Raw genomic sequence first — 24,497 nt, 5'->3', positions numbered from 1 at the left:
TTAAGGCATAACAGAAGTCCCTTAGTTTTTAAGGTTTGAGGATCGAACCTTGAGAACTACACAATTATACCTTGATTTGATGTGTCAAATGGACACTGGTCGATCCGATCTGGTTGCAAAGAGGTCCAGAAACATTCCCATGCAGGCGACCTGAAATGATCTTCTTTAAGGTCCGCAACCTGCTCTAGATCTTATTTAGTGCCATAACGATGATTCTGGTCTTCGACCTGATTACACTTGGTGAATTTTTTGTTGAAAGCAAAGTCACGTTGCTTCACAACTGATATGCGACGTAGGCAAAGGGTCACATCGCTTCGCGATTGACACGACGAAGAGTATTTAATGTAACGACCTCTTCAGATGTTAGCCGTTGCACTTTTGCAGCTGATACATTAAATGAAGCACATTTTCCTCTGACAAACATGTCTTGTGCGCAATAAGTGTCAGTCATGCACATTAAATGCGAGCATACTGAAACGACATTCCCTATCAGAGCATTAAATGCAGATGTGAGTGCATTTAATGTGGAGGAGGGAAACGAGCCATCGCTTGAGTGTTTCAATAGAAAAGAACGACGATTTGGTTTCTTGAGGCGTGACGGTCACTCTTCTTCGCTGATTAGCGACACGTGGTCGCAATCAATGGTGAGAAGTGATTTCCGCTCAAACGTCGTTTGACTTCGGGAAAACCAAACGTCACTTCCTTCACTATAAAACCCCAGGCTCACCTTAGGTAATTGCACAATATTCACTTCTTCAAAGAAAGCAAGAAACTTTCGTGAGCCTTGGTTTTTCGTTTTTCAAACTGATGCGCACTTGACACTCAGAGTAGGAGGATCAATCTTCATACTCAAGAGGTAAGGATGATTCTTCTATTACTTTCCTTTTTCCATTTTTTGACGATAGCCATGCGGTAACGATGATCGTTTGCTGATGGTTGGCTGGAGAATAAGCTTTCTCCTAGGGTTTGAGCCATTGGGGGTGGCTCAAGGATTCTTTTAGGGTTTTAGGGAGGAAGTATTTACTTTTTCCTCCACGTCATCATACGAAACAGTGTACGACGACTGAGTGTTTCCTGCATGTCGCTTTTTTCGGACCGCAGAAGAATGGATCCTTCAACAATCAGGACAAATAAGGGAACCAGCTCGTCGGTGTAGGATGCTCCAACGGGCCTCTCTCAGGAGATTCTGTCGGCAATCACTGTCGAGGAGATTCAGAAGGTGGTAGACCAATACACCCTCAGCGTAGAGGTCTTCCAGCATAGAACATACACAGCTCAGAGTCCGCCAGAAGGAATGGTTGTGATCTCCGAGAATATTTTTAAAAGCAGAGGGTTGATTCCTTTCCACCCTCTCGTTAGGTTGGTCCTAGATTACTTCGGGATCGCACCACTACAGCTTACGCCGAATGCGTATATGATAGTCGTGGCTATGTATATCACATGCGATGAAAACGATTTGGGCAGGCTAACCGTGCTAGAGCTCGGTTGCTCGTACATCCTAAAGAAGAGTAAGGATAAGGATTCTTTCTTCCTCTCGAAGTGACCTACAATTGAAGCGGGAATACATAGTTACCCCAGCAATGTTGGGGCGTACAAGACGAAGTTTTTCTTCTTTCGATATGATGGCATTTGCCAATTTCAAGAGCCAAGTAGGTTCTCTTTTCTTTGATTTCGCGAATTTCCTTTTAGTCTTCGTTAACGAGCTTTTGTTTCTTCGCAGTTAACAAGACGACCAGGTTATCGGCTCTTGAGGATCCTGACAAAATCATTGCTTTCGGCTTTTTGCCCGAAAAGAGTCACGACGCAAGATTACTCATGACAACCACGAACTTGTGGAGATACAGTTTCTTCAATCCCGAGGCAACCTTAGAGACCATACCGGGTAAGTACCATAACCTTAGCTTGTTCTTTTTTAATTTTGCATGCAGCGAACTATTTTATTAACGATGTTCGCATGCAACGACCATGCCTCCCAAAGTGCCTAAGTCGTCGTGACCAAGGCAGTTCACCTTCCCCCGAGTAAACATCATCGAATCAGCTGGAGTGGCTCCCAGTGGTCCCCCCATCGGAGGAACACCGGCGGGTGCTCTGGCTTGACCTGCAAGCATTCCCCAGTCTTTGGCTGTTCGCCCGAAGCATAAGACCATGGCCCAAAAGTCCAAGAAGCGAAAGCAACTTTGGGCCGAAGAGTCAGAGTTTGAAGTGGAGGGCATGGGCGTTCAGCTTGAGAGGTCGTAACCTTACCCAGCGTTCCGTCCGGGAAGGCCTTTTACGAGCGCGACCGGCATCTCCATTGCTTCAGGGGGACAGCAAACAAGGCAGAGCGAGGTCGTGGATCCTAGGAAGGGATCGGGTAAGGAACCAGCGGGTAAGACACTACCTGCTGCAGGCATGGGCACGAGCATACCCGCGCTGGACTCGATGGGGCAACTTCCAGATCATCTGCAGTTGGTGGTTTTTACCCTACTAGAGTACAAGCTCGCGGAGGTGTTCGAGAAGTTCGTGGCCTTCAAACCCATGGACTTGATGTCCACATCCTTTCAGCACTTGAGCCAAGTAAAATGAGCTGTCTTCAGTGAGGACTTTACACTTACTCTTTTCAGTAGAAAGGAAACTAACTTTTTACTCTCTTCGTTCACAGGCCCTACTCTATATGCACTTGTCCCTGCAGAAGGTTCAACTAGGAGCTGCTAAGGGGCTGGTCGAGCTGAGAGAGGAGAACGCACAAATTAAAGGGGACTTAGAAGCCACTGAAGCAGAGAAAGACTTATCCACCGCTTAGGCGAACCAGTACCTGTCTGAAAGGAATGCTACTCTTCGTACGGTGGGCTATCAGAAGGCCGAGCTAGAGAAGCCAGGAGAGGAAGTAAAGGAGCTCCAAAGGACGCTGGCTAGACTCACCAAGGAGGCTGGCGAGAAAGAAAATGAGCTACAAACGAACTCCGAGCAAGCCTTGCGAGCAGAGCGGGAAAGGTCGGAGTTGTGGGTGACCACCGACAAGCAAAGGTGGGCGCTTGAGGCCAAACTCCAACTCAACCAGGGTCTTGTTGCTTCGCTGACCGAAGAGATACGACGACAAGAGTTAGAGATTGAGAAGAGGGCTGCTGAATGGGCCATTCAGTCCATCTATTCCCTACGGCCGAAGAATCCTGATATCAATCTGACTGACCTCTCAGATGAATACCAAGACAACCTCGCCTCCATGGTGTGGATTGAGGATGAGGAGGCAGCCCGAGGACCTGACCCGGAAGAGCATCCGGAGTATGTCCCAGAGGAGCTCATGGCCGGCCAGGTGGTTGGCGACTAGCCTGGGGACACTCAGGTCGCGCCTCCGGGACTTGGGGATGAAGGCCAATGATTGCCTTTGCTTTCGTACTGCCCTTCCTATGCTCGCATTTTTTTTACTTTTTATTTTTATTATAATAAATAAAGACATTGCTTTCTAAATCTTTTGTGAGTACTTATAATTTTTTGTACCCCACAAACTTTACACATGAGGTCGCATTCTAACTGCTTACAATAGCATTTGTACAAATAATATATATGCGAACAAAATTGTATACATGAAAAAGTGATTACAAAAGAATTTATATTATTTACAAAGCTTGAGAAAAGTAAAAATCTTAACAAGGAAAAAATGAATTCGGAATTACTGATAATATGGGCGGAGATGCTTAGCATTCCAAGCTCCTGGTACTTCGGAACCATTTAGCCTTTTGAGGTGATAAGTCCCCGGTCTTATCACTTTGGCGATGCGGTACGGGCCTTCCCAATTCGGCCCCAATACTCCTACGCTAGGTTCTCTTGTACAGAGAAGGACTTCCTTTAGGACAAGGTCACCAACCTAGAAGTCTCTTCTTCTAACCTTAGAATCGAATAACCTTTTCGCGTGTTGCTGATAGGTTGCTATTCTTAGTTAAGCCTTGCTGCGATGTTCTTCAACTAAATCCAGACTTGCGTGCATGAGTGCCTCATTGTCTGCTTCGTTGAACAGGTCTCTCCGAAGTGAACCAGTTCCTACCTCCACAAGGATCATTGCTTCACAATATATGCCAGTGAGAAAGGTGTTTCTGAGGTAGAGGTTCTCAGAGTTGTCCTGTATGCTCATAAGACTTCAGGGAGGTCATCAGTCCAGTTTCCCTTGGTTGCGCCAAGTTTGACCTTCAGAATGTGCTTGATGGTTTTGTTGACAGCTTCAACCTGACCATTTGCTTGTAGTCTTGTGACTAAGACGAATTTCTTATGGATACCCAGCTCGTCGCAAAATTGCTTGAATTCCTCGTTATCGAACTGCTTCCCTTTATCGGAGATGAGGGTATGAGGAATCCCATAGCGGCATATACTTGACTCCCCCTTTACCAATCGGCATGGGTCCAATGAGATCGATTCCCCACATGGAGAATGTTCAGGGGCTGGACATTGTTATCAGCTGGTGGGAAGGAGCTCGCGGTATGTTCACGAACCGCTAGCACTTGTCACACTTTTTAACAAAGTCATAGGTGTCTTCTTGGATCAAGGGCCAGTAATACCCTTGATGAACAACTTTGTTGGCGAGGGATCATGCGGCCGTGTGATTACCACAGATTCCTTCATGTATCTCCCTCATGATATAGTCTGCTTCTTCATCGATTACACATCAGAGAAAAGAGGCGCTAAACCCCCGTTTGTACAGCTAATCTCCTATAAGTGTGTAACGAGCAACTCTGGTTCGCAGGGTTCTTGCCTCGACCTTATCATTGGGCAAGTTCCCATTTCGGAGATACTGAATGATAGGGGTCATCCAGAAGACTGACTTGGTCACATTCATGGCCTGTTCGGGTAAGTTGATACTAGGAGCCTCTATGAACCAAATAGGAATGCTCTCTTGCACATCCGAGTCCAGCGATAAGGCTATCTTTGCCAAGGCATCCGCGATAGAATTCCTGTCTCTAGGGATCTGCGTGATTGTGAAATACTTAAATGGCTCTAGTGTGGCCTTAGCTTTCTTCAGATAACCGACCATGTTTTCTTCCTTGGCCTGATAACCCCCACCCAAACAAAAAAAAAAATCTGGTTGACAACCAGCATGGAGTCACTGTGGATGTTGATCGCGGTTGACCCCATTTCTCTTGCCAACCGTAATCTAGCGAGCAGAGCTTCATACTCGGCCTCATTGTTGGTTGTTTTGAGCTCAAAACAGAGAATACCATGAATGCGAGTCCCTTCGGGACTTAGGAGGAGAAGGTATGCCCTAGCCCTTTTCCTGTTCGATGACCCATCGACATAAAGGCTCCAGGTCAATAGGTTCTAAACAGTTTCTTGGGTGACTTCGCTGGCTTGTTGCTCGGATTCCTTCATTGGATAATATGAGAATTCTGAAATGAAATCGGCAACAATCTGCCCTTTGATGGTTGCTTTTGGTCTATATTGCAGATCGAACTGGCTTAGTTTCATGGCCCATTTGAGTAATTTATCCAATGCTTTTGGCTTCTGGAGGACTTGCTTGAGTGGGTAACTAGTCATTACATGGATTGTGTTGGCGTGGAAGTAAGGTCGCAACTTTCTGGAGGCAATCAGCACGGCATAAGTCAATTGCTCCATTTCTGAATACCGCATCTTGGTATCCAGTAGACGCTTGCTCGAGTAGTATACTGGCCATTAAACCATGTTCTCTTCCCAAACTAAAGCTACACTGACCGCATACTAAGAGACGGGTAGATACAGTAGGAGAATCTCTTGTGGGAGAGGTTTGGACAGAAGATATGGCTTTTCGAGGTGCTTTTTAATGCTCTGGAATGCCTATTCGCACTTGGGAGTCCACTCAAACTTCTTATTGGCCCGGAGTATATTGAAGAATGGCAAGCAGCGATCTGTTGCCCTCGATATGAAGCGACTAAGTGCCGCTATTCGCCCATTGAGACTTTAAAACTGTTTTCGGTTAGACGGGCTTTTCATGTCGAGAAGAGCTTGGATTTTCTCGGGGTTAATCTCTATTCCCTACTGGTTAACCATGTACCCCAGAAATTTCCCTGAGGATACTCCGAATGAGCATTTGAGAGGATTGAGCTTTATTCTGTACTTCCGGAGTATGTCGAACATCTCAGCGAGATGTGCTATGTGATCTGAAGCGACATGCGATTTGACCAGCATGTCATCAACATAGACTTTCATCGACTTTATGATCTGCTCGAAAACATCCAGTTAGCCAGTCACTAGTAGGTAGCCCCAGCATTTTTTAGGCATTTTTTAGGCCGAATGGCATAACCCTGTAGCAATACAGCCCCTGATCTGTAACAAATGAGGTATGCTCTTTAAAATTCATCTGGCGCGTACATCAGAATCTGATTGTATCTCAAGTAGACGTCCATAAAACTCAGCAGCTCGTGCCCGGAGGTGGCATCAACGAGCTGGTCAATCCTTGGCAGGGGAAAGCTGTCTTTAGGACTTGCTTTGTTGAGATTGGTGAAGTCGACGCACGTCCGTCATTTGCCGTTGGGCTTCTTTACCAGAACCAGGTTGGCAACCCAGCTCGGGTAGAGCGCCTCTCGGATGGATCCATTTTGAAAGAGGTTATCTACCTCAATTTTCAAGGTAGCATATCGCTCCAGATCCATTACTCTTCTTTTCTGGCGGACCGGCCTGGCTTCACTATCGATGTTCAGAGCATGGCAAATGATATTCGGGTTGATCCCGACCATGTTGGCATGTGTCCATGCGAACACATTGATGTTTTCTCTGAGGAAGCAGGTCAGGTCGCTGGCAAGCTAGGGGTTGAGATTGCTTCCAATCCTCAACACTCGACTCGACTCGACTCGACTTTGACTGACACTTCAGATAAATCCTCAACCGGCCCACTGGAAAGGCATTCTTGGATACGAGGATTCAAGTTATCTTCCGCTAGACCAGGCTGTGGTTCGATCTGGCTGATCATCATTGCCTGTTCAGGAATATCATGTGGAGTGCCTTTTCCCTTGCACACCATATGCACTGCCCTTACATAGCAGTTGCGAGCCACGTGCTGAGATCCGCTTACTTCCCCTATCCCGGTCGGGGTGGAGAACTTCATCTTGAGATAATAAATCGAAGTGACCGCTTTAAAGTTTCTCAGTAGAGGTCACCCTAGGATGCCATTGAAAGCAGATGGACAGTCCACTACTAAAAACTTAGTGATCTTGGTCACCTTGTCGGAGTCACCCAATGTAACCAGGAGTGAGATCGTCCCTTTGGGGATCAGATGATCCCAAGTGAAACCATATAGCAGGATGGAGGCGGGCTTCAGGTCGGCCTCATCCAATTTCATTCTTTCGAAAGCTCGCTGGAACAAGATGTTCACAGCATTTTCGTTATCCACCAACATTCTATAGATGTCGCAACGCCCTATCTGGGGCATGATAACGAGAGCATCGTCATGGGGATGATGTAATCAGACTGCATCTTTTTTGAAGAAGGTGATTTCCTCCTCCCTACGAACCTTTGACGATCGCGGCGTCGTGTTCATTACACAGATGGGGTCATGATGGGCTACGCAAGTATACCTCTCTTGGGCACCTTGCGAATTCCCTCCGAGGTGTGGTCCCCCAAAGATTATCCCTACGCTATAGATACCCTTGTGACCACGACGCTTCTTACCCGGTTCCTCCTGATTTTTCTCCCCCGCAAGAATAGAGTCATCAACATACTCTTTGAAATGCTCTTGCTTAGTGAGGTCTTCAATTGCTTGCTTAAGAGCATGACACTCATCGGTGTGATGCCCATTATCCCGATGGTAGTGACAGTACTTCTTACTATTTTTGGGTGAAAAGGGATTTTTCATAGGCTCAGGCTCCCCGAGCAGGCCGGCCTCTTCTGACTTATCAAGAATAGCAGAGACTGATGCATTCAGAAGGGTGTACTGACTCTTGTCGCGATTGCAACAAGGAACTGGGGCGTAAGATTTCTTGGGCTCATACTGTTGCTTCTTTCCTTTTCGTTAATCATCATTAGCCCATCTGCAATCAACCCTCCTGTTTTAACCCTGACCAGGTGCACCGCTCGAAAGGTCAAGGTCATGGCGGTTGAGCGCCGCCACGGAGTTCTCAATACGGAGGTATTTCTCCGTAAGGCTGTAAAAGTGGGTGAGAGAAACATCATCCTCAGATTGCAGCTCTTTCCATAGGTCTGTCTAAGGACGAACTCCCGCAATGATGAAAGTCCGAACAGACTCTTTAGGAGTGTGAGCTACCTTAGAGCTCCCGATGGAACCTGTCAATATAAGATTGGAAGGGCTCATCCCTCTTTTGCCTTATGTTGCTGAGGTAGCTCAAAGGCATTGAGAACTACCTGTTTGCCTAGAAGTGTCTCAGGAATGTCGAGCTCATCTGAGGCCATGAGCTGACTGATCCTACTGGGAGCGACCTGAACCATTGCTTGGCATGAGAAGTCAGAGTGATTACCAAGCAATGGCATTTTGCCAAGTTAGAGACTTGGTGGAACTCCATGAGGTCGTTGAACTCGTATAGATGATCCTGCGGATCGAAATTTCCATTGAATGCTCGCATATCGGGCATTCTGAATCTTGATGGAAGAGGGGCGGCTAACATTGTCGGAGAAAAGGGAGACGCCTCTACGACCTGCTCTTGTTCATTTCGCTGAGCCTCTAACTAATTCAGGGCTCGCTGTAATTCCTCAATCTGAGGCAGCGGAGCCATCTGGGGATTGCTTTTCGCAACGCGAGTTCGACCGGTGAGGAAAGACCATAGGTCAGATTCCTCCTCGCCCCGACCGGCAGTCCCAACCGCTCTCGACACACGATGACTAAAGTAGTGTGATGGCATTGAATGGTCCGGGGAACCTTCCTAGCCTCCGCGGTGGTGCAAACCGACCCGCAGACGGTGGGAACTTCCCACGCGACGATGATCGAAGTCGTCATTCTTGCGATAATAGGAATCTCCCCGTCTTGCACTTTTGTAGTAGTGCTCGCGTGACGTGACACGTGACAGCTCGGGCCGTGACATGTCACCGAGTCTTTACGTCACGGGTATTCTACATAGGGTGCGGTCGGTGTTCGCTAGTCCCTCGGAGCCTCTAGGCCCACTGTTTGCCACTTGTTTTCCCTTTCTTTGACGCGCTGCAGTGCGTGCAGCATGGGCTATTGCCCTTTTCCGTGCTTTCATGCGACATGCAAGCCTTTTTGGCGATGGCACCGCCTCATTTGATTCAGGTGACACGACCCGATCCAATCGGTCCAATCTTTGGCTGACCGTTTGGAGAGTATTGTTGAATCTCTCTAGGTAGCTCATAACGACTGGGCCAAGCCATGAGCTTGAAAGGATATCCCCTATGGTATTTTGCGGGACTGAGGGCACCTGGAGAGAAGTGTCCTCTTGTACCTGGGGGATCTCTTCATCACCATGATTGGTTCGCTCAGATTCAAATCGGTGAGCCATTTGCTGTAGTGGGACCGATTAGTCAGAGATTCTCCTTACGAAGAATAAGTACTAAGTCGGGTCCTCTAGCGCCAAACTGTTGATACTTGACTTTGACACCAACTAATCGTACGTGGGAAATGCTGAGCTGACTCGGAAGAGACACGTGTATATGGGGGGTATTTGATTAAAGAGTGAAGAACAATGTTTAAAGTGGTTCGGATACTTAAATAAGCGAATCCTACATCCACTGGTATTGTATTAATATATGAGATCTGGTCGTGTTCAGCGAGCTGATTTATAGCTTAGAGAATATAAGTGAATACACGAGAGAGAGAGAGAGAGAGAGAGAGAGAGAGAGAGAGAGAATGTCTGCTATTTTGGAGACAAATTAGCTAATCCCACAAACGGGAGAGAAGCCTTCTATTTATAGTGGGATGAATTGAGGTAATGATTACTGAATCTATGAGTGGGTCAAATTGTCGTGCAAATCCTTCTTTATGTCCCGTTGCTCAGCTGCTCGAGTGATTTCCTCGACTTATGTAGGGATTGGACACGTGGAATGTTTTCAGCCTTTCGCCACTTTGGCACATATCCACTACACTAGCAGGAGCATGCCGCTTACATCAGCACGCGACGTGATTGCATCTGAATGGCTGCAGAACCTACCTAAGCTCTAACCGCCCATGCTGACAAGGCTTGGCGTCAGGCCTACTTTTTCAGGCCTACTTTTTCAGGCCTAACAGTATCCATTAACCACATCATGATATAATCTCATAAATAACCTACAGCATTCACAAACTAAACAAAAAAGACTGCAAAATTGAGATTTTTCTTACAGAATTCTGGAACTTGTATTATTAATTCATCTCCATAGTCATAGTCATGTAATAAATTCATCTCCGTTGTGCCAAGCCCCGGATTCTTAGAGTTAGGCAACAACTCCTTCTTCACCACCCTCATTACGTTCCTCTGCTTCAATTCCTTCACCCACGCTATAAATCGCCACCCCAAATAACTTGCTAGTTCCAAAGTTCAAGATCCTACCTTTGTTTCATCATCGCCACTCTGGTGGTCGTAATCGCCACTGAATTTCTCCACCACCCTCATTCCTTCACTTATTCCCATTCTCTCTTTATCCCTATACAATCCATGAGGTGAACGAAACCTTTATTCATAAACAACCATTATATATTTTTATCAATTTTAACTTCCACAAAAACAGCATTTTGAAAAAAAATAAAATAAAAAAGAGACAAATAGGACATCTCATTTCATGGTTCTTACCTATATATCTATTCTGCAATTTTATCTTCCTCAAAATTCGAAAAACAACCTTTTTAAAACAGTAAAAGAAAAAAAAAAAAAAAAAAGAGGACAAATCACATCTCATTTCATCCTCCTTGCACATACCTAACCAGCTATATTGTATAGCAGCTCACAGAAAAAAAAAAAGGGGGTCAATCTTAATGAATATATTAATCTATCCTCTCCTACTTCAATCTTGACAAAACGGTGGCGTACCACGCCTCCCCTTGCTCTTACTCACATTAACCCCAGGCGGTATCGCAAAATACCACAATTTCCCCACCGCCTTCACCAAATACTTCCTACACAAAAACTCCTCCGCATACATTTTCTCCACCTTCCTGTCTACGTCATGCAAGAACACGTGCGTCATACCGCTCCTCGTTCTCCTACGGGCCATCACTGCCGCCGTGAACACAGTCGCCATCCTCCCCGGCGCCTCCGCGTAATATCCACGTGGCGCATCTATAAATATGGCATCCCACTCTCTGTTGTACACGTCATCCGGTAACTCGCTCAACGCCAACTTACACCTGGCGTTGCCCCTGAGGTGCACGTTTGGAGGCAAACAGTTTTTCTCGGACTTGTACGAGTTGATGAGATGGTCAGCCTCGTAAAGCTGCGTGCTATACGTTATGGTGTGGACACGTAATGCCGGGGCACGTGCGAGGATCTTGTGGACGAGTTTGGGATCTTCTTCGAGGAATAGGGTGGTGCCACGTGGATTCAATGCGGCCCACATGAGGGAGTCGTGGCCGAGGCCGAAGACGAGGAAGTTGCATGGGGCGAGGCTGAGCAGCACGTCGAGGGAGGCCCGGATTTCGGGGAAGGTTATCTCGGGGATTTCTTTAGAGGTGGCGTAATGGACCACAGCAAGGAGTTGTGTCCGCATGGCGGCGGTTGTTGCATCGGCATTGTCTTTGGTGTAGAGACAAGCGAATGAGGTGTTGATTGTTTTGCTTAAGCCGGTGATGAGAAGGGCACCGGTCATGGCAATGGTGAGGACAGCGCCGAGGAAGAGTGGCTTTTCAACCACGAAATGGCGAGTATTCGGACTGTTCTTCATGTCTCGATCAATTAATTTGTGGTTGTTTGGTTATTTTTGGTGTGAAAATTTTGATATATAAGATCTCTGCTTGCGGAAGAGAAGAGTGTTTATGTTTTTTTTAGCTATATTTGGATTACTTACTTTGTGAAAGTTGATAAAATTAACATGAAACAAAATAAAAATAATATGATGAATTGAGGCCACATAGTGAGTGTTGGCGAGAAAAATCAGGATATACTTTTTTATCTCTTAGTTACACTGTTACACAGTGTAACCAAAATAATGCTATCAAAAATAATAATTTATACCAAATTTTTGTATCGACATACGTGATATCCAGTCAAGACGGTCACGTTTGAAACAAAATATGTCTTCCGTAAATAAACGATCGTCTAATAACTATAGACGTTTATCCATATTTGATCACGAATTGGCGAGCGTCTACGAAAATAACAATAGATTTTCGTCCATATTATATGGACGGAAATCTATTTTCTTTGTATAGGTATTCACCTCATATGAACGTCTGTCTATAATTTTTTTTTTTTAATATAATAATAAAAGTTCATCCATATTATATAAATAGGAAAACCGTAAATACTAAAGATGCTGGTTTTATTAAGTTCTTAATTTGTGAGTAATAAATGCACATTCCAAGTTAAGGCAACGCTGAACATCCACCTGGAATTGTGAGTTCAAATGAACTGGAAAAAAAAAAAAAAAATCCTAAGGGTAACTACTTGGAATTTATGGCTAAAATTAAGCCAAATTATTATATGTAATTAAACTGCGAGCATGGACATGTGATATTAATTGCATTAACCACTGGAAGGAGAATCTGGAAGCATATGATTTAGAGTAATGCTATAATTCTCAAAGGATGTATATCGAATTCGTACACTGAATAATGTGACACAATCCTGACCGTTTATTCATTATCAGTTAATATTAATCAACGGTCAGGATTTTATTACGTCATTCGGTGCACAGATTCGGTATGTATTTTCGGTGACTCTATCATTTTCCTATGATTTAACCTTCTCTATGGCTACATCATTTTCCATTTATTTTGCTTCATTTTAGATGGACGGGCGTTCATATAAGATGGATAGAAGATAGATGGGTGTCCACTATTTTATTTTCAAAATTTTATGGACGGGTATCCATATAAAGTGGACGTCCGTCCATGGTGAATGGACTCCCATCCAAATAATATGGACGAGGGTTCATTATTATTTTTCGTGGACGTTCATCCATTCGTGATGAACGACCTTCCATCAAATATAGACGGACGTCTATAATTGTTAGATAGTCATTCATTCATAAAAAAATGTGTTTTGTTTCGTCACGTTTGATTGGATGTCACGTACTTCGGTGTAAAAATTCGATATAAATTATCGATGTTTGTAGCATTATTAAATCTATTTAAGGCAACCATTAATTAACATATTTATTTGGAGTCGGATCACCTTACTTAATCGTGATATTATTTTTAATCTTATGATGCCCCAAATGGTCATTGTCTTTGGAGTGGAGAGACAAAAGAGCCAGGGATTACAGTTTATCTATATTAAAGTTTGGGTATATTGAACAACGTATGTTCATTATTGGGTTGGTAATATGAAAATCTTACACATTTATCTTTAATTTTTAAGTGGAAGAAGAATGGGACGACCCCATTAAGCACACCTCAATCGATAGGTTTGTGGCCCATTTCAAACGCATGGTAAAGTAGATAAAAGAGAATAATACACCTCAAAACCTCTTTGAATTACAAATCAAAACCCTTTTTCAAGCAATATAATTAATAAGCAATGCTATATTTATAACTCTAGTTAATAAATATGGGTACGGTAAACAAAAGGTATGAGAATTTTGCGGATATAATATGATAAATTGTGAAAAACAAGTTTGTAAAAATTCGGATACGAAAATAATTCGTAAATAAAATGTCTGAGGTATATAATTCACGAATAATACGATTGGGTTGATAAAATATGAAAATTCGCAAATAATATGCGAATCATACAACTGGACTTATAATTCACGTTTTATTTGTGAATTTAGTAACTAGCAAAAAAACAAAGAACAAAATAATATAAAGAACAAAATAATCATTTTACATTATTATATGACTAAGTTGTAACTTTAAGCAAAATATTGTTGATAATTAAAAGATTGTTAAGCATTTACAAATTTTTATCGAAATTATTTATATGTTTGAATTCACACATCAAAGTAATAATTTCAATAATTGAAACCCAAATTAACAAATTATGTAGCTTCAAAATTTTACCATATCAAAATTTAAAACAGCAAAAATTAAAATGACGCGGCAGCAGTGACACGACTGAACTTGAGATAAGGTCTCAGTCTCCTTCTATTCTTCTTCTGAATTTTTCATTTCACCCAACAGCTGAAAAAGAGTTTTAGAAAAACAAAAACAAACAAAAAATGGCCACAGTTTCAATGAGTCTAAACCTAATCGGTGCTTTTAAGGGTCTGTCCTTATCTTCAAGCTCTTCCTCATCATTTTTCAAGGGCGAATTCAGCGTGGCTCCCAGTTCAGTCACCGTTTCCCTCCCACACCAAACGCCGTTCCCGTTAACCATCGAATCCGCCCACAAAAAGGGAGCCGGGAGTACGAAGAACGGCCGTGATTCGCCAGGTCAACGCCTCGGCGTTAAGATTTACGGTGACCAGGTGGCCAAGCCTGGTGCCATTATTGTTCGTCAGCGCGGCACCAAGGTTCGTCCTTACATAACTTCCACAAAAACAGCATTTTGAAAAAAAATAAAATAAAAAAGAGACAAATAGGACATCTCATTTCATGGTTCTTACCTATATATCTATTCTGCAATTTTATCTTCCTCAAAATTCGAAAAACAACCTTTTTAAAACAGTAAAAGAAAAAAAAAAAAAAAAAAGAGGACAAATCACATCTCATTTCATCCTCCTTGCACATACCTAACCAGCTATATTGTATAGCAGCTCACAGAAAAAAAAAAAGGGGGTCAATCTTAATGAATATATTAATCTATCCTCTCCTACTTCAATCTTGACAAAACGGTGGCGTACCACGCCTCCCCTTGCTCTTACTCACATTAACCCCAGGCGGTATCGCAAAATACCACAATTTCCCCACCGCCTTCACCAAATACTTCCTACACAAAAACTCCTCCGCATACATTTTCTCCACCTTCCTGTCTACGTCATGCAAGAACACGTGCGTCATACCGCTCCTCGTTCTCCTACGGGCCATCACTGCCGCCGTGAACACAGTCGCCATCCTCCCCGGCGCCTCCGCGTAATATCCACGTGGCGCATCTATAAATATGGCATCCCACTCTCTGTTGTACACGTCATCCGGTAACTCGCTCAACGCCAACTTACACCTGGCGTTGCCCCTGAGGTGCACGTTTGGAGGCAAACAGTTTTTCTCGGACTTGTACGAGTTGATGAGATGGTCAGCCTCGTAAAGCTGCGTGCTATACGTTATGGTGTGGACACGTAATGCCGGGGCACGTGCGAGGATCTTGTGGACGAGTTTGGGATCTTCTTCGAGGAATAGGGTGGTGCCACGTGGATTCAATGCGGCCCACATGAGGGAGTCGTGGCCGAGGCCGAAGACGAGGAAGTTGCATGGGGCGAGGCTGAGCAGCACGTCGAGGGAGGCCCGGATTTCGGGGAAGGTTATCTCGGGGATTTCTTTAGAGGTGGCGTAATGGACCACAGCAAGGAGTTGTGTCCGCATGGCGGCGGTTGTTGCATCGGCATTGTCTTTGGTGTAGAGACAAGCGAATGAGGTGTTGATTGTTTTGCTTAAGCCGGTGATGAGAAGGGCACCGGTCATGGCAATGGTGAGGACAGCGCCGAGGAAGAGTGGCTTTTCAACCACGAAATGGCGAGTATTCGGACTGTTCTTCATGTCTCGATCAATTAATTTGTGGTTGTTTGGTTATTTTTGGTGTGAAAATTTTGATATATAAGATCTCTGCTTGCGGAAGAGAAGAGTGTTTATGTTTTTTTTAGCTATATTTGGATTACTTACTTTGTGAAAGTTGATAAAATTAACATGAAACAAAATAAAAATAATATGATGAATTGAGGCCACATTGTGAGTGTTGGCGAGAAAAATCAGGATATACTTTTTTATCTCTTAGTTACACCGTTACACAGTGTAACCAAAATAATGCTACCAAGACCAATAATTTGTACCAAATTTTTGTACCGACGTATGTGATATCCAGTCAACGCAGTCATGTTCGAGATAAAACACGTCTTTCGTAAATAAACGATCGTCTAATAATTATAGACGTTTATCTATATTTGATGGACGATCGTTCATCACGAATCAACGAACGTTTACGAAAATAACAATAGACTTCCTTTAGATACGTATCCACCTCATATAAACGTCTATCTATAATTTTTTTTTTTTAATATAATAATGAAAGTTCATCTATATTATATGAATAGACGTCCATTTAAAATAGATATATAGACGACCGTCCATACTAAAGATGCTGGTTTCATCGAGTTCTTAATCTGTGAATAATAAATGCACATTCCAAGTTAAGGCAAGGCTGAACAACCATCTGGAATGGTGAGTTCTAATGAACTGAAAGAAAAAAAGAAAGAAAAAAAAAAAAAAAAATCCTAAGGCTAACTACTTGGAATTTATGGCTAAAATTAAGCCAAATTATTATATGTAATTAAACTGCAAGCATGGACATGTGATATTAATTGCATTAACCACTGGAAGGAGAATCTGGAAGCATATGATTTAACCTTCTCTATGGCTATATCATTTCCCATTTATCCGGCTATTTGCTTCATTTTAGATGGATGTCTGTCCATATAAGATGGATAGACGTCTATTATTTTATTTTTAAAATTTTATGGACGGACATCCATATGAGGTGGACGTTCGTCTATGGTGAATAGACTTCCATCTAAATAATATGGATGAGAGTCCATTATTATTTTTCGTGGACGTTCATCCATTCATGATGAACGACCTTTCATCAAATATGGACGGTCATACATAATTGTAAGATAGTTGTTCATTCACAGAAGACGTGTTCTGTCTTATTGCGTCTGATTGGATGTCACGTATTTCGGTACAAAAATTCGATGTAAATTATCGGTAACATTATTAAATCTATTTAAGGCAACCATTAATTAACATATTTATTTGGAGTCAGAGACGGATCACCTTACTTAATCATGATATTATTTTTAATCTTATGATGCCCCAAATGGTCATTGTTTTTGGAGTGGAGAGACAAAATGCGATGCTCAAATGAATACAGTAGGGGTTGAAAAGAGCCAGGGATTATAGTTTATCTATATTGAAGTTTGGGTATGTTGAACAACGTATGTTCATTATTGGTTTGGTAATATGAAAATTTTACACATTTATCTTTAATTTTTAAGTGGAAGAAGAATGGGACGACCCCATTAAGCACACCTCAATCGATAGGTTTGTGAAGCCCATTTCAAACGCATAATAAAGTAGATAAAAGAGAATAATATACCCCAAACCTCTTTGAATTACAAATCAAAACCCTTTTTCAAGCAATATAATTATCGAGCAATATTATGCTTATAACTCTAGTTAATAAATATGGGTATGGTAAATAAAGGGTATGAAAATTTTATGAGTATAATACAGTAAATTGTGAAAAATAAATTTATAAAAATTTGACAAAAATTCGGATACGAAAATAATTCGCGAATAAAATATATGAGGTATATAGTTCACGAATAATACAGTTGGGTTGATAAAATATAAAAATTCGTTAGTAATATGTGAGTCATACGGTTAGACGTATAATTCACATTTTATTCGTGAATTTACTAACTAAATCATAAAATTAGACAAAAAACAAAGAACAAAGTAATTATTTTATATGACTTTTATCTGGTTTTATGACTAAGTTATAACTTGAAGCAAAATATTGTTTGGCATTTACAAATTTTTATAAAAAATATTTAATGTTTAAATTCAAACATCAAAGTAATAATTTCAATAATTGAAACCCAAATTAACATATCATGTAGCTTCAAAATTTTACCATATCAAAATTTAAAACAGCAGAAATTAAAATGACGTGGCATCAGTGACACGACCGAACTTGAGATAAGGTCTCAGCCTTCTTCTATTATTCTTCTGAATTTTTTCATTTCACCCAACAACTGAAAAACAGTTTTAGAAAAACAAAAAAAACAAAAAAAAAATGGCCACAGTTTCAATGAGTCTAAACCTAATCGGTGCTTTTAAGGGTCTGTCTTTATCTTCAAGCTCTTCCTCATCATTTTTCAAGGGCGAATTCAGCGTGGCTCCCAGGTCAGTCACCGTTTCCCTCCCACACCAAACGCCGTTCCCGTTAACCATCGAATCCGCCCACAAAAAGGGAGCCGGGAGTACGAAGAACGGCCGTGATTCGCCAGGTCAACGCCTCGGCGTTAAGATTTACGGTGACCAGGTGGCCAAGCCTGGTGCCATTATTGTTCGTCAGCGCGGCACCAAGGTTCGTCCTTAATTTCTAATTTTACCCATTTATATATAATTTTTCAATAATTTATTTGACTTTGTATAAATTTTCAGTTTCATCCAGGAAAGAACGTGGGGATTGGGAAGGACCACACATTATTCTCGTTGATTGATGGGCTTGTGAAATTTGAGAAGTACGGTCCTGATAGGAAGAAGGTAAGTGTTTACCCACGGGAAGTGCAGCCTGAAAATCCCAACAGTTACAGAGCAAGGAAGAGAGAGTACTTCAGGTTGCAACGTGAGAAAAAAAAGGCTAGAAAGGAAGGTTATGTAGCTCAACCACAACTGGTATTGGCTTCTTCTGCTGTTGACGATGCAGACAACAACCCAATTTGCTAAATCTCAAGTGAAAGGCTGTTCTCCATTATTTTTATTATTACTTTCACTTCTTAGATTTTGGGTTTTCATTGTAACGACACAATGCAAATAGATTACTTTGTTTAATGGGTTCTCTCATTTTGTGATTCATGATTTGGTTTGAACTCGAGCCTAGAAGTGGTGATGTTTGAGCCTAAATGTATTATTCTTTTTCCAGAATCCAGTTAGTGTGCAACGTTATATTTTTGCTGAAAATTTGCTTTCTGGTAGGGTTTGGAACTGTTCTTGGAGAAAGTACCTTTTATTTCTCAGTGTGTTTGTGGAAATAAGCCTTTTCATAAATGGATGTTCCCTTTAATCTGTATTTCATTTCCGAAACTTTTCTAAATAGTATTTTTTTGTCAAACTATACCAAATTTATTCAAGAACACTTCCTCAACTATTACAAAGTGCTTCCACACAAATGATTCTTGTATCCAAAAGTGTATTTGGATTGGAATTTTGAAACTACTTTTGCATTGAAGTGAAAGTATCGAAATGATATGAAGTATGAAGAACAAACTACAGTATCATAAAGCAAAAAACATTTCCAGCATAAACCAAAATGAGATAAATCCGAGTCTAGTTGAGACATTTAAAAATTCACTATGGTAATGTCTAAGAAAACCCTAAAGAGTCAAACATTCTTCTCTCGTTAAGCATGCTGATTGCTCCCCATTTTACATTCAACCTGCAAAATCACAAGGATTTGGTTATTCTTTCAGTAGATATATGCTATTGAACAATCAAAGAGTTGACGTAAATAAAACAACTAATGTGTTCTACCAGAAGCACATAAATATCCACAGCACAGAAACAGCAAAAAGATGAAACTCTTTTAAACAAAACTGAAACCATAAATAACTTGCTGTATATGAAGAAAAACTATTTATCTAAACTTAGTCATGCCGTTTTGAGTAACATTTGATATGAAAATTATACATGCTAAAGAAAGTTCACAGCAAAACCAAAGAGTACTTGTATGCTACTTCTTATAAAATCATAAATACTATTCTTAACAACAAAGTCCCAATATGAGCTGAAAACCAGTTCATTCCATCCATATAAGCTTTCAATATACCATAATTAACATCGGCACTTCTGAAAAAACATTCTCACACGGAGCAGAAGGTTGAATCATGCAGCATAATAAATTGAACATTTTGCACCATCTAGCACTTATTATCATTTTGTAATGATGTTCAATAATTTGAACATTGTTTGCATCTCATTTATACATATTTCTTTATTCCTATACCAGATTCCAGGCCATGCTTAAATGGTTGAACCATGCACAGTACATTTCATGTCGTACTTCTAACAGAGGATGACATCTGAATTTAGTACGATTAAAATGTTCATATTATACCCTACAATCAATCAATGCCCCAACCAATATGCAATAAAAAAATGTTCTCCCTTTGCAAAGGATATCTCATTGAAAAAGATGTTTATACAAAGACTAGAATTTTCAAATAAAAGACAGCCACCTCCTAGTTTCAACAGATAAACAATACCCCTCTTTTTGGTATCCTAGATCAATTAAAAAAAAATATCTTTTTTTGTCACAAAGCAAGCTCAAAAAAACAGAAAATAAAGCATCCTTACAATTACGTTGTTTAACTAATTGACGAAAAGAGAGCTCCCATTCAAGTCACTGTAATTCAACTGGGTCAAGTTATTCAATTTCTCTAGGGTCGTGAATACATGTAACCAAAACGTAACAGATGTGAAACTTTCATTTCAATAAATAGAGCCGACAATTCCTTGAGCACACAATTAAAATGAAAAAACTTGGATTTAACTATCACCACAAATCGATTTTGACTACAAATAATGAAATGCAAAGCAAAATTTTGGGGCATCCCATACATCTGAACAAAAGCAAACGCTTTCTTAAATTTGCAAATTCCCCAATCTCATCAAAAGAAGAGTATCGGTGATCCTGAAAATTTGATACGAAAACAAAGATGATGTAAATCAAACACTTCTTGAGACAAAGATCTAACCATTTCCAAATAATATCAATCGACCATTCTTAATTCTTAAGTCTTTCCACGCCCCCTTTAGAATTAAGAATTAACACAACGATTAACTAACTGCGTCAATATTTCAATAGAACAATAATTTCTAATCTGGCAATAAATTGTAAACATGCATGCATGCAAAACAAAAGAAAAGGAGATTAGAATAAAAAGAATGAAACAAGCAATCGCACCTTAAACAGATCCGACAATGATGTTGTTGATGGGGATGAAGATGAGCTTCACAAAGAATCCCACAAATCCCATCACCACGAATCCGATCGCCGTACGGAAGGCCACCTTGGTGAATTCTAAGAAATTCCGATCCAATTCGAAATCACAGAATCAGCAAATCAAACAATAAGGAATGGGTTCTGACAAGGAAAAAAAAAAAAGGTAAAGTACCTTTGCGATCGGGTTTGTGACATCTCTTGACAAGGCGAACGCTGTCCTTAGCGAAATCTCTGAGAGGATCAAACACGTTGTCTATGGCGTCCATTTTCTCCCTTCCGTTGACGATCTGATGAATCAATGAACCAATTGAGGGATATTGATATTCTAGATCTGTGGGATTGAACGGAACGAAAGAGCCATGATATAGTGATATTTCTCCTCCTTGTTTGACCAAAATGCCCCCGATCTCATCCTTGGGCACGTAGAACGCTGTCGTTTACTGCCTTCTTCATTTTAGTTAAGTCAACAAACAAACAACGAAAGAAAAGTCAAATTATAGTTTCATGAACTTCTGCCATAGTGCTATTAATTTGTTTTACGAAAATTTCACTTAAAACACAGCTTTTATGTTGGTTTCTAGATTATTATAGCATTGGTTTTTAGTTCAACTGGATTTATTAACGTTGAAATGTTAATTAATAATGAAAGTTCTTAGAAAAAAGATAATTATTTTAATAACATTATCAAATGGCATTTCGCTCTTATTTTTTCTTTTTCCTTATGTTATTTTATTCTAATCATTGTGTCCACTCACAGGTCTCCACGTTGAGATACGCTTAAGGGAAACCACTCCATGTCCAATAAGATCAAGGTTTAAAAAATGAGTAATACTATGCTTACTCACGATCTTACTAACCATATTATTATCTTTTGTAAATATAACACATAGTACATGTACTATAAGCATAGTATAGATACTATATGTAATTTTAACAAAGATAATAAGATAGTAAACTCCTGAGTAAGCATAGTATTATTGTTAAAAAATATATCCTATAATTTGCATGTTTGCATAATAAAATACAATAGAACCAAACCAATGCCAAATCAAAATTTCTTCCTCAACGGTTTCATACAAATAACAAACTAATCAAATGATCCTCTGTTATCAATAGCATTATAAGACATTAAGTAATATGAACCAATATTACTTTCAAAGGAAGAAGGAAAATAAGCTGTCAGCTGCTCGGAACTACGCCAAGTCCAACTGGTTAAACTTCAGATTTAGATCAAGATGGAAACTCTCAAAACAATGAGCATAGCTTCATACATCCTTTCAGCAACTTGTAGTCTGCTTCAGAGTTCATTGCTGAAGACAAGGACAAAAATGCAGGGTAATAGCAAGGCCATCAATGGTTTTTAGTATGTTGGCTATCTTTCTGTTCCAGCTGGAGTGGAGTCTGCCCTTCTTTCGCGCTGTACTGTTCGAGGTACAAAAGTCAAGCCACGAGTGTGGCGGCGACCGAAGCTGACAGATGAAGGAGAGGAGTCTGAAGTGCTTAGTTTTGAGACTGCTGAAACAAGGCCATCAATGGTTTCATTTTCTACTTCCATAGCTTCCTTGTGTATAGATTGTTTACGTTGGTTCTTTTGCCTCTGTTTCTTGGATGGATAGGACTTTTTAAAGAACTCAAATGAAGTGGGGAACTTATGCTTGTCTACCAGATGCTGTTGCCTACCTTTGTAGCTCTTGAACTTCAACCCACAGCCTTCAACCAGGCATTCATACTGCCACATAACATTGCAGCATATATATCTTAAATCAAATTGGAAAGACAGCACACAAGAAAAATATCAACTAGCACACTCAACAACATATTGGGAACTTTTTGCAGTTGCTAGTTAGGATCATTAATTTTGATTCTCGGAATGAAGTAAGAACTTTGTGTTTGTTAAAAACAAAACGGGTTCCTTGATCCATCATCCTTATGTATATATTTAATGTTGTTACATTTCATTTCCCCACACTTTTTGTCAATAAAATCAACATCAGAAAGTGGCACACACATAATAACAGCTAACCAACCAAGTTGGGAGGAAACAAGAAACAAAAGCCTTATTCAAATCATATGATGTTCACCCAAATGCATACATAATAATTATTGTTCCAAATGATGTAAACTGGCAAGCAAAAAAAGATTTGTGAAAACAACTTGAAATGCAGAAAGCACATCTAATACCAACTGAAATTTGTAACTAGTGTAAATCTCGACCAAAACGAAACAGAAAATGATTGAATCATTCTGAACAAAATTTAGCAATACCAATTTAAAAGATGATGAGCAAATAAAAGTTACCATGGCATAACCGCGTGCAACTTTAGCCTGAAAGAAAGAATCATGAGCTTCAGATACATGTATGCTGAGCAAGCGTGACGTTGGGTAAACTCTAGAGCACACTGAACAAGATGCAGTATGCCTTGCATTGTAATGATCTTCAAACTTCTCCAAAGAAGTCAAGCGTGCATTACAACCCACAATTGGACAACAAACTCCCCTGCTCAAACATTAGTCTTTTAGAATCAAGCGCAATTTGCACAAACCATGAACAGGCATATATTACATTAAAACCATTCCTTCAAAAATGAAAATTATAAAAAAGAAACAAAACCATAAACAAGCTTGTTATAGATACCTGGCATCCTCTGTAACCATATTCTCAAGTTGACACTTTTCATCTTCAGTTAAATCCAACGCAACCTGCAAAATAATAGAAACGGTTAAACAAAATGAAATGTACCAGCCAATTATTAACACCCTTACTATTAAACTTATTAAAAGACAAGTTTAATACCTAAATCACAACAACTAACATAATTCATTTTCTAGATACAAAATTAAAAAAAAAAAATTACATTAAATAATTAATATAAATAATGAAAGATCAAATGGAGAACCTGTTTGGCAAGAAGTTCGCGTTCGATGTTTCCAGAAGCGAAGAAGGGAGAATCAGGACCAAAACGACGTCGAACAGAAGCCCAGTACGGGAAGCCAGATTCGAGATTAGAGTCAATAACCATAGCCATGGGTCACGGGTCGGGTACTTGGTGTAAGAGAGTCTCTGTGATTTTGATTTGAATTTGTTTTGTTTTCTGCTTTCCGTTATCAATTCTATTGTAATTTTGAACTTGTCTTGTGTATAAGGAGAGAGAAAGGAAAGTGGCGTCGTATATTACCGTTTGAGTGAGTATTTTGGACTGGATTGGATATTCACTGGAAATTGGGCTTGATCCATTACTTGACCCAAAACCAATAATTGATAGGCCCACAAGAGGTCCAAAATGCAAAAACTTGTAGAATAAGGATTATTGAGATAGAAGATGGGGGTGAATATAATATAATTTTTACATTATTTTTTATAAAATAATAAGTCAGCAAGATTAAGAATTAAAACTTGAAAAGCAAATTTTATGGGGCTTCAGTAACAGATTAATTAAGAAATAAATAATAAACCAACATTATGTAGTGGCTCTTTATACGTATCCATCCCCAACTGCAAGGTCGTCTCAAGGGGTAGGCAGGTGAGGCACCCGTCTAGGGCCCACAAAAAAATAAGGCTGAAAAGGGTCAAATTTTTTATAAATT

The 24,497-nt window shown here is 40.6% G+C and overlaps 6 protein-coding genes across 6 annotated transcripts; 2 read left to right on the top strand and 4 right to left on the bottom strand.

Annotated features, from left to right (window-relative positions):
- Positions 1–10,881: 10,881 nt before the first annotated feature.
- LOC116145504 (probable methyltransferase At1g27930) lies at positions 10,882–11,757 on the bottom strand. The gene has a single exon (XM_031430962.1). It carries the CDS (start codon positions 11,755–11,757, stop codon positions 10,882–10,884), a length of 876 nt encoding a protein of 291 aa, XP_031286822.1.
- A 2,436-nt stretch (positions 11,758–14,193) lies between these two features.
- On the top strand, positions 14,194–14,526 carry LOC116145503 (50S ribosomal protein L27, chloroplastic-like). The gene has a single exon (XM_031430960.1). The coding sequence runs from the start codon at positions 14,194–14,196 to the stop codon at positions 14,524–14,526; it is 333 nt and encodes a 110-aa protein (XP_031286820.1).
- Positions 14,527–14,791: 265 nt separating this feature from the next.
- LOC116145502 (probable methyltransferase At1g27930) lies at positions 14,792–15,667 on the bottom strand. The gene has a single exon (XM_031430959.1). The coding sequence runs from the start codon at positions 15,665–15,667 to the stop codon at positions 14,792–14,794; it is 876 nt and encodes a 291-aa protein (XP_031286819.1).
- A 2,307-nt stretch (positions 15,668–17,974) lies between these two features.
- On the top strand, positions 17,975–18,839 carry LOC116145564 (50S ribosomal protein L27, chloroplastic-like). The gene is made up of 2 exons (XM_031431016.1): positions 17,975–18,275; positions 18,353–18,839. Exons 1-2 carry the CDS (start codon positions 17,982–17,984, stop codon positions 18,635–18,637), a joined length of 579 nt encoding a protein of 192 aa, XP_031286876.1. The 5' UTR covers positions 17,975–17,981; the 3' UTR covers positions 18,638–18,839.
- A 241-nt stretch (positions 18,840–19,080) lies between these two features.
- LOC116145566 (protein transport protein Sec61 subunit gamma-1) lies at positions 19,081–21,267 on the bottom strand. The gene is made up of 3 exons (XM_031431018.1): positions 21,085–21,267; positions 20,874–20,990; positions 19,081–19,346 (listed from the first exon to the last, which is right to left on the bottom strand). Exons 1-2 carry the CDS (start codon positions 21,176–21,178, stop codon positions 20,875–20,877), a joined length of 210 nt encoding a protein of 69 aa, XP_031286878.1. The 5' UTR covers positions 21,179–21,267; the 3' UTR covers positions 19,081–19,346; position 20,874.
- A 674-nt stretch (positions 21,268–21,941) lies between these two features.
- Positions 21,942–24,040, bottom strand: LOC116145577 (zinc finger protein 511). Its single transcript, XM_031431031.1, has 4 exons — positions 23,810–24,040; positions 23,548–23,612; positions 23,211–23,409; positions 21,942–22,641 (listed from the first exon to the last, which is right to left on the bottom strand). The coding sequence occupies exons 1-4, from the start codon at positions 23,936–23,938 to the stop codon at positions 22,285–22,287; spliced, it is 750 nt and encodes a 249-aa protein (XP_031286891.1). The 5' UTR covers positions 23,939–24,040; the 3' UTR covers positions 21,942–22,284.
- Positions 24,041–24,497: the final 457 nt, after the last annotated feature.

This window comes from Pistacia vera, unplaced genomic scaffold, assembly GCF_008641045.1.
Source record: "Pistacia vera cultivar Batoury unplaced genomic scaffold, PisVer_v2 Contig462, whole genome shotgun sequence".
NCBI classification, from domain to species: Eukaryota; Viridiplantae; Streptophyta; class Magnoliopsida; order Sapindales; family Anacardiaceae; genus Pistacia; species Pistacia vera.
This window is presented reverse-complemented; position numbering and strand designations above follow the sequence as displayed.

What these genes read in the sequence shown, in the direction of transcription:
- LOC116145504 (XM_031430962.1), bottom strand. Translation starts at nt 11,757, where the DNA reads ATGAAGAACAGTCCGAATACTCGCCATTTCGTGGTTGAAAAGCCACTC.
- LOC116145566 (XM_031431018.1), bottom strand. Translation starts at nt 21,178, where the DNA reads ATGGACGCCATAGACAACGTGTTTGATCCTCTCAGAGATTTCGCTAAG. An exon ending in TCACAAACCCGATCGCAAAG is followed by an intron (nt 20,991 to 21,084) that starts GTACTTTACCTT and finishes GGAATTTCTTAG; the next exon opens with AATTCACCAAGGTGGCCTTC.
- LOC116145503 (XM_031430960.1), top strand. Translation starts at nt 14,194, where the DNA reads ATGGCCACAGTTTCAATGAGTCTAAACCTAATCGGTGCTTTTAAGGGT.
- LOC116145577 (XM_031431031.1), bottom strand. Translation starts at nt 23,938, where the DNA reads ATGGCTATGGTTATTGACTCTAATCTCGAATCTGGCTTCCCGTACTGG. An exon ending in GCGAACTTCTTGCCAAACAG is followed by an intron (nt 23,613 to 23,809) that starts GTTCTCCATTTG and finishes ATTATTTTGCAG; the next exon opens with GTTGCGTTGGATTTAACTGA. An exon ending in ATGGTTACAGAGGATGCCAG is followed by an intron (nt 23,410 to 23,547) that starts GTATCTATAACA and finishes ATGTTTGAGCAG; the next exon opens with GGGAGTTTGTTGTCCAATTG.
- LOC116145564 (XM_031431016.1), top strand. Translation starts at nt 17,982, where the DNA reads ATGGCCACAGTTTCAATGAGTCTAAACCTAATCGGTGCTTTTAAGGGT. An exon ending in TTCGTCAGCGCGGCACCAAG is followed by an intron (nt 18,276 to 18,352) that starts GTTCGTCCTTAA and finishes ATAAATTTTCAG; the next exon opens with TTTCATCCAGGAAAGAACGT.
- LOC116145502 (XM_031430959.1), bottom strand. Translation starts at nt 15,667, where the DNA reads ATGAAGAACAGTCCGAATACTCGCCATTTCGTGGTTGAAAAGCCACTC.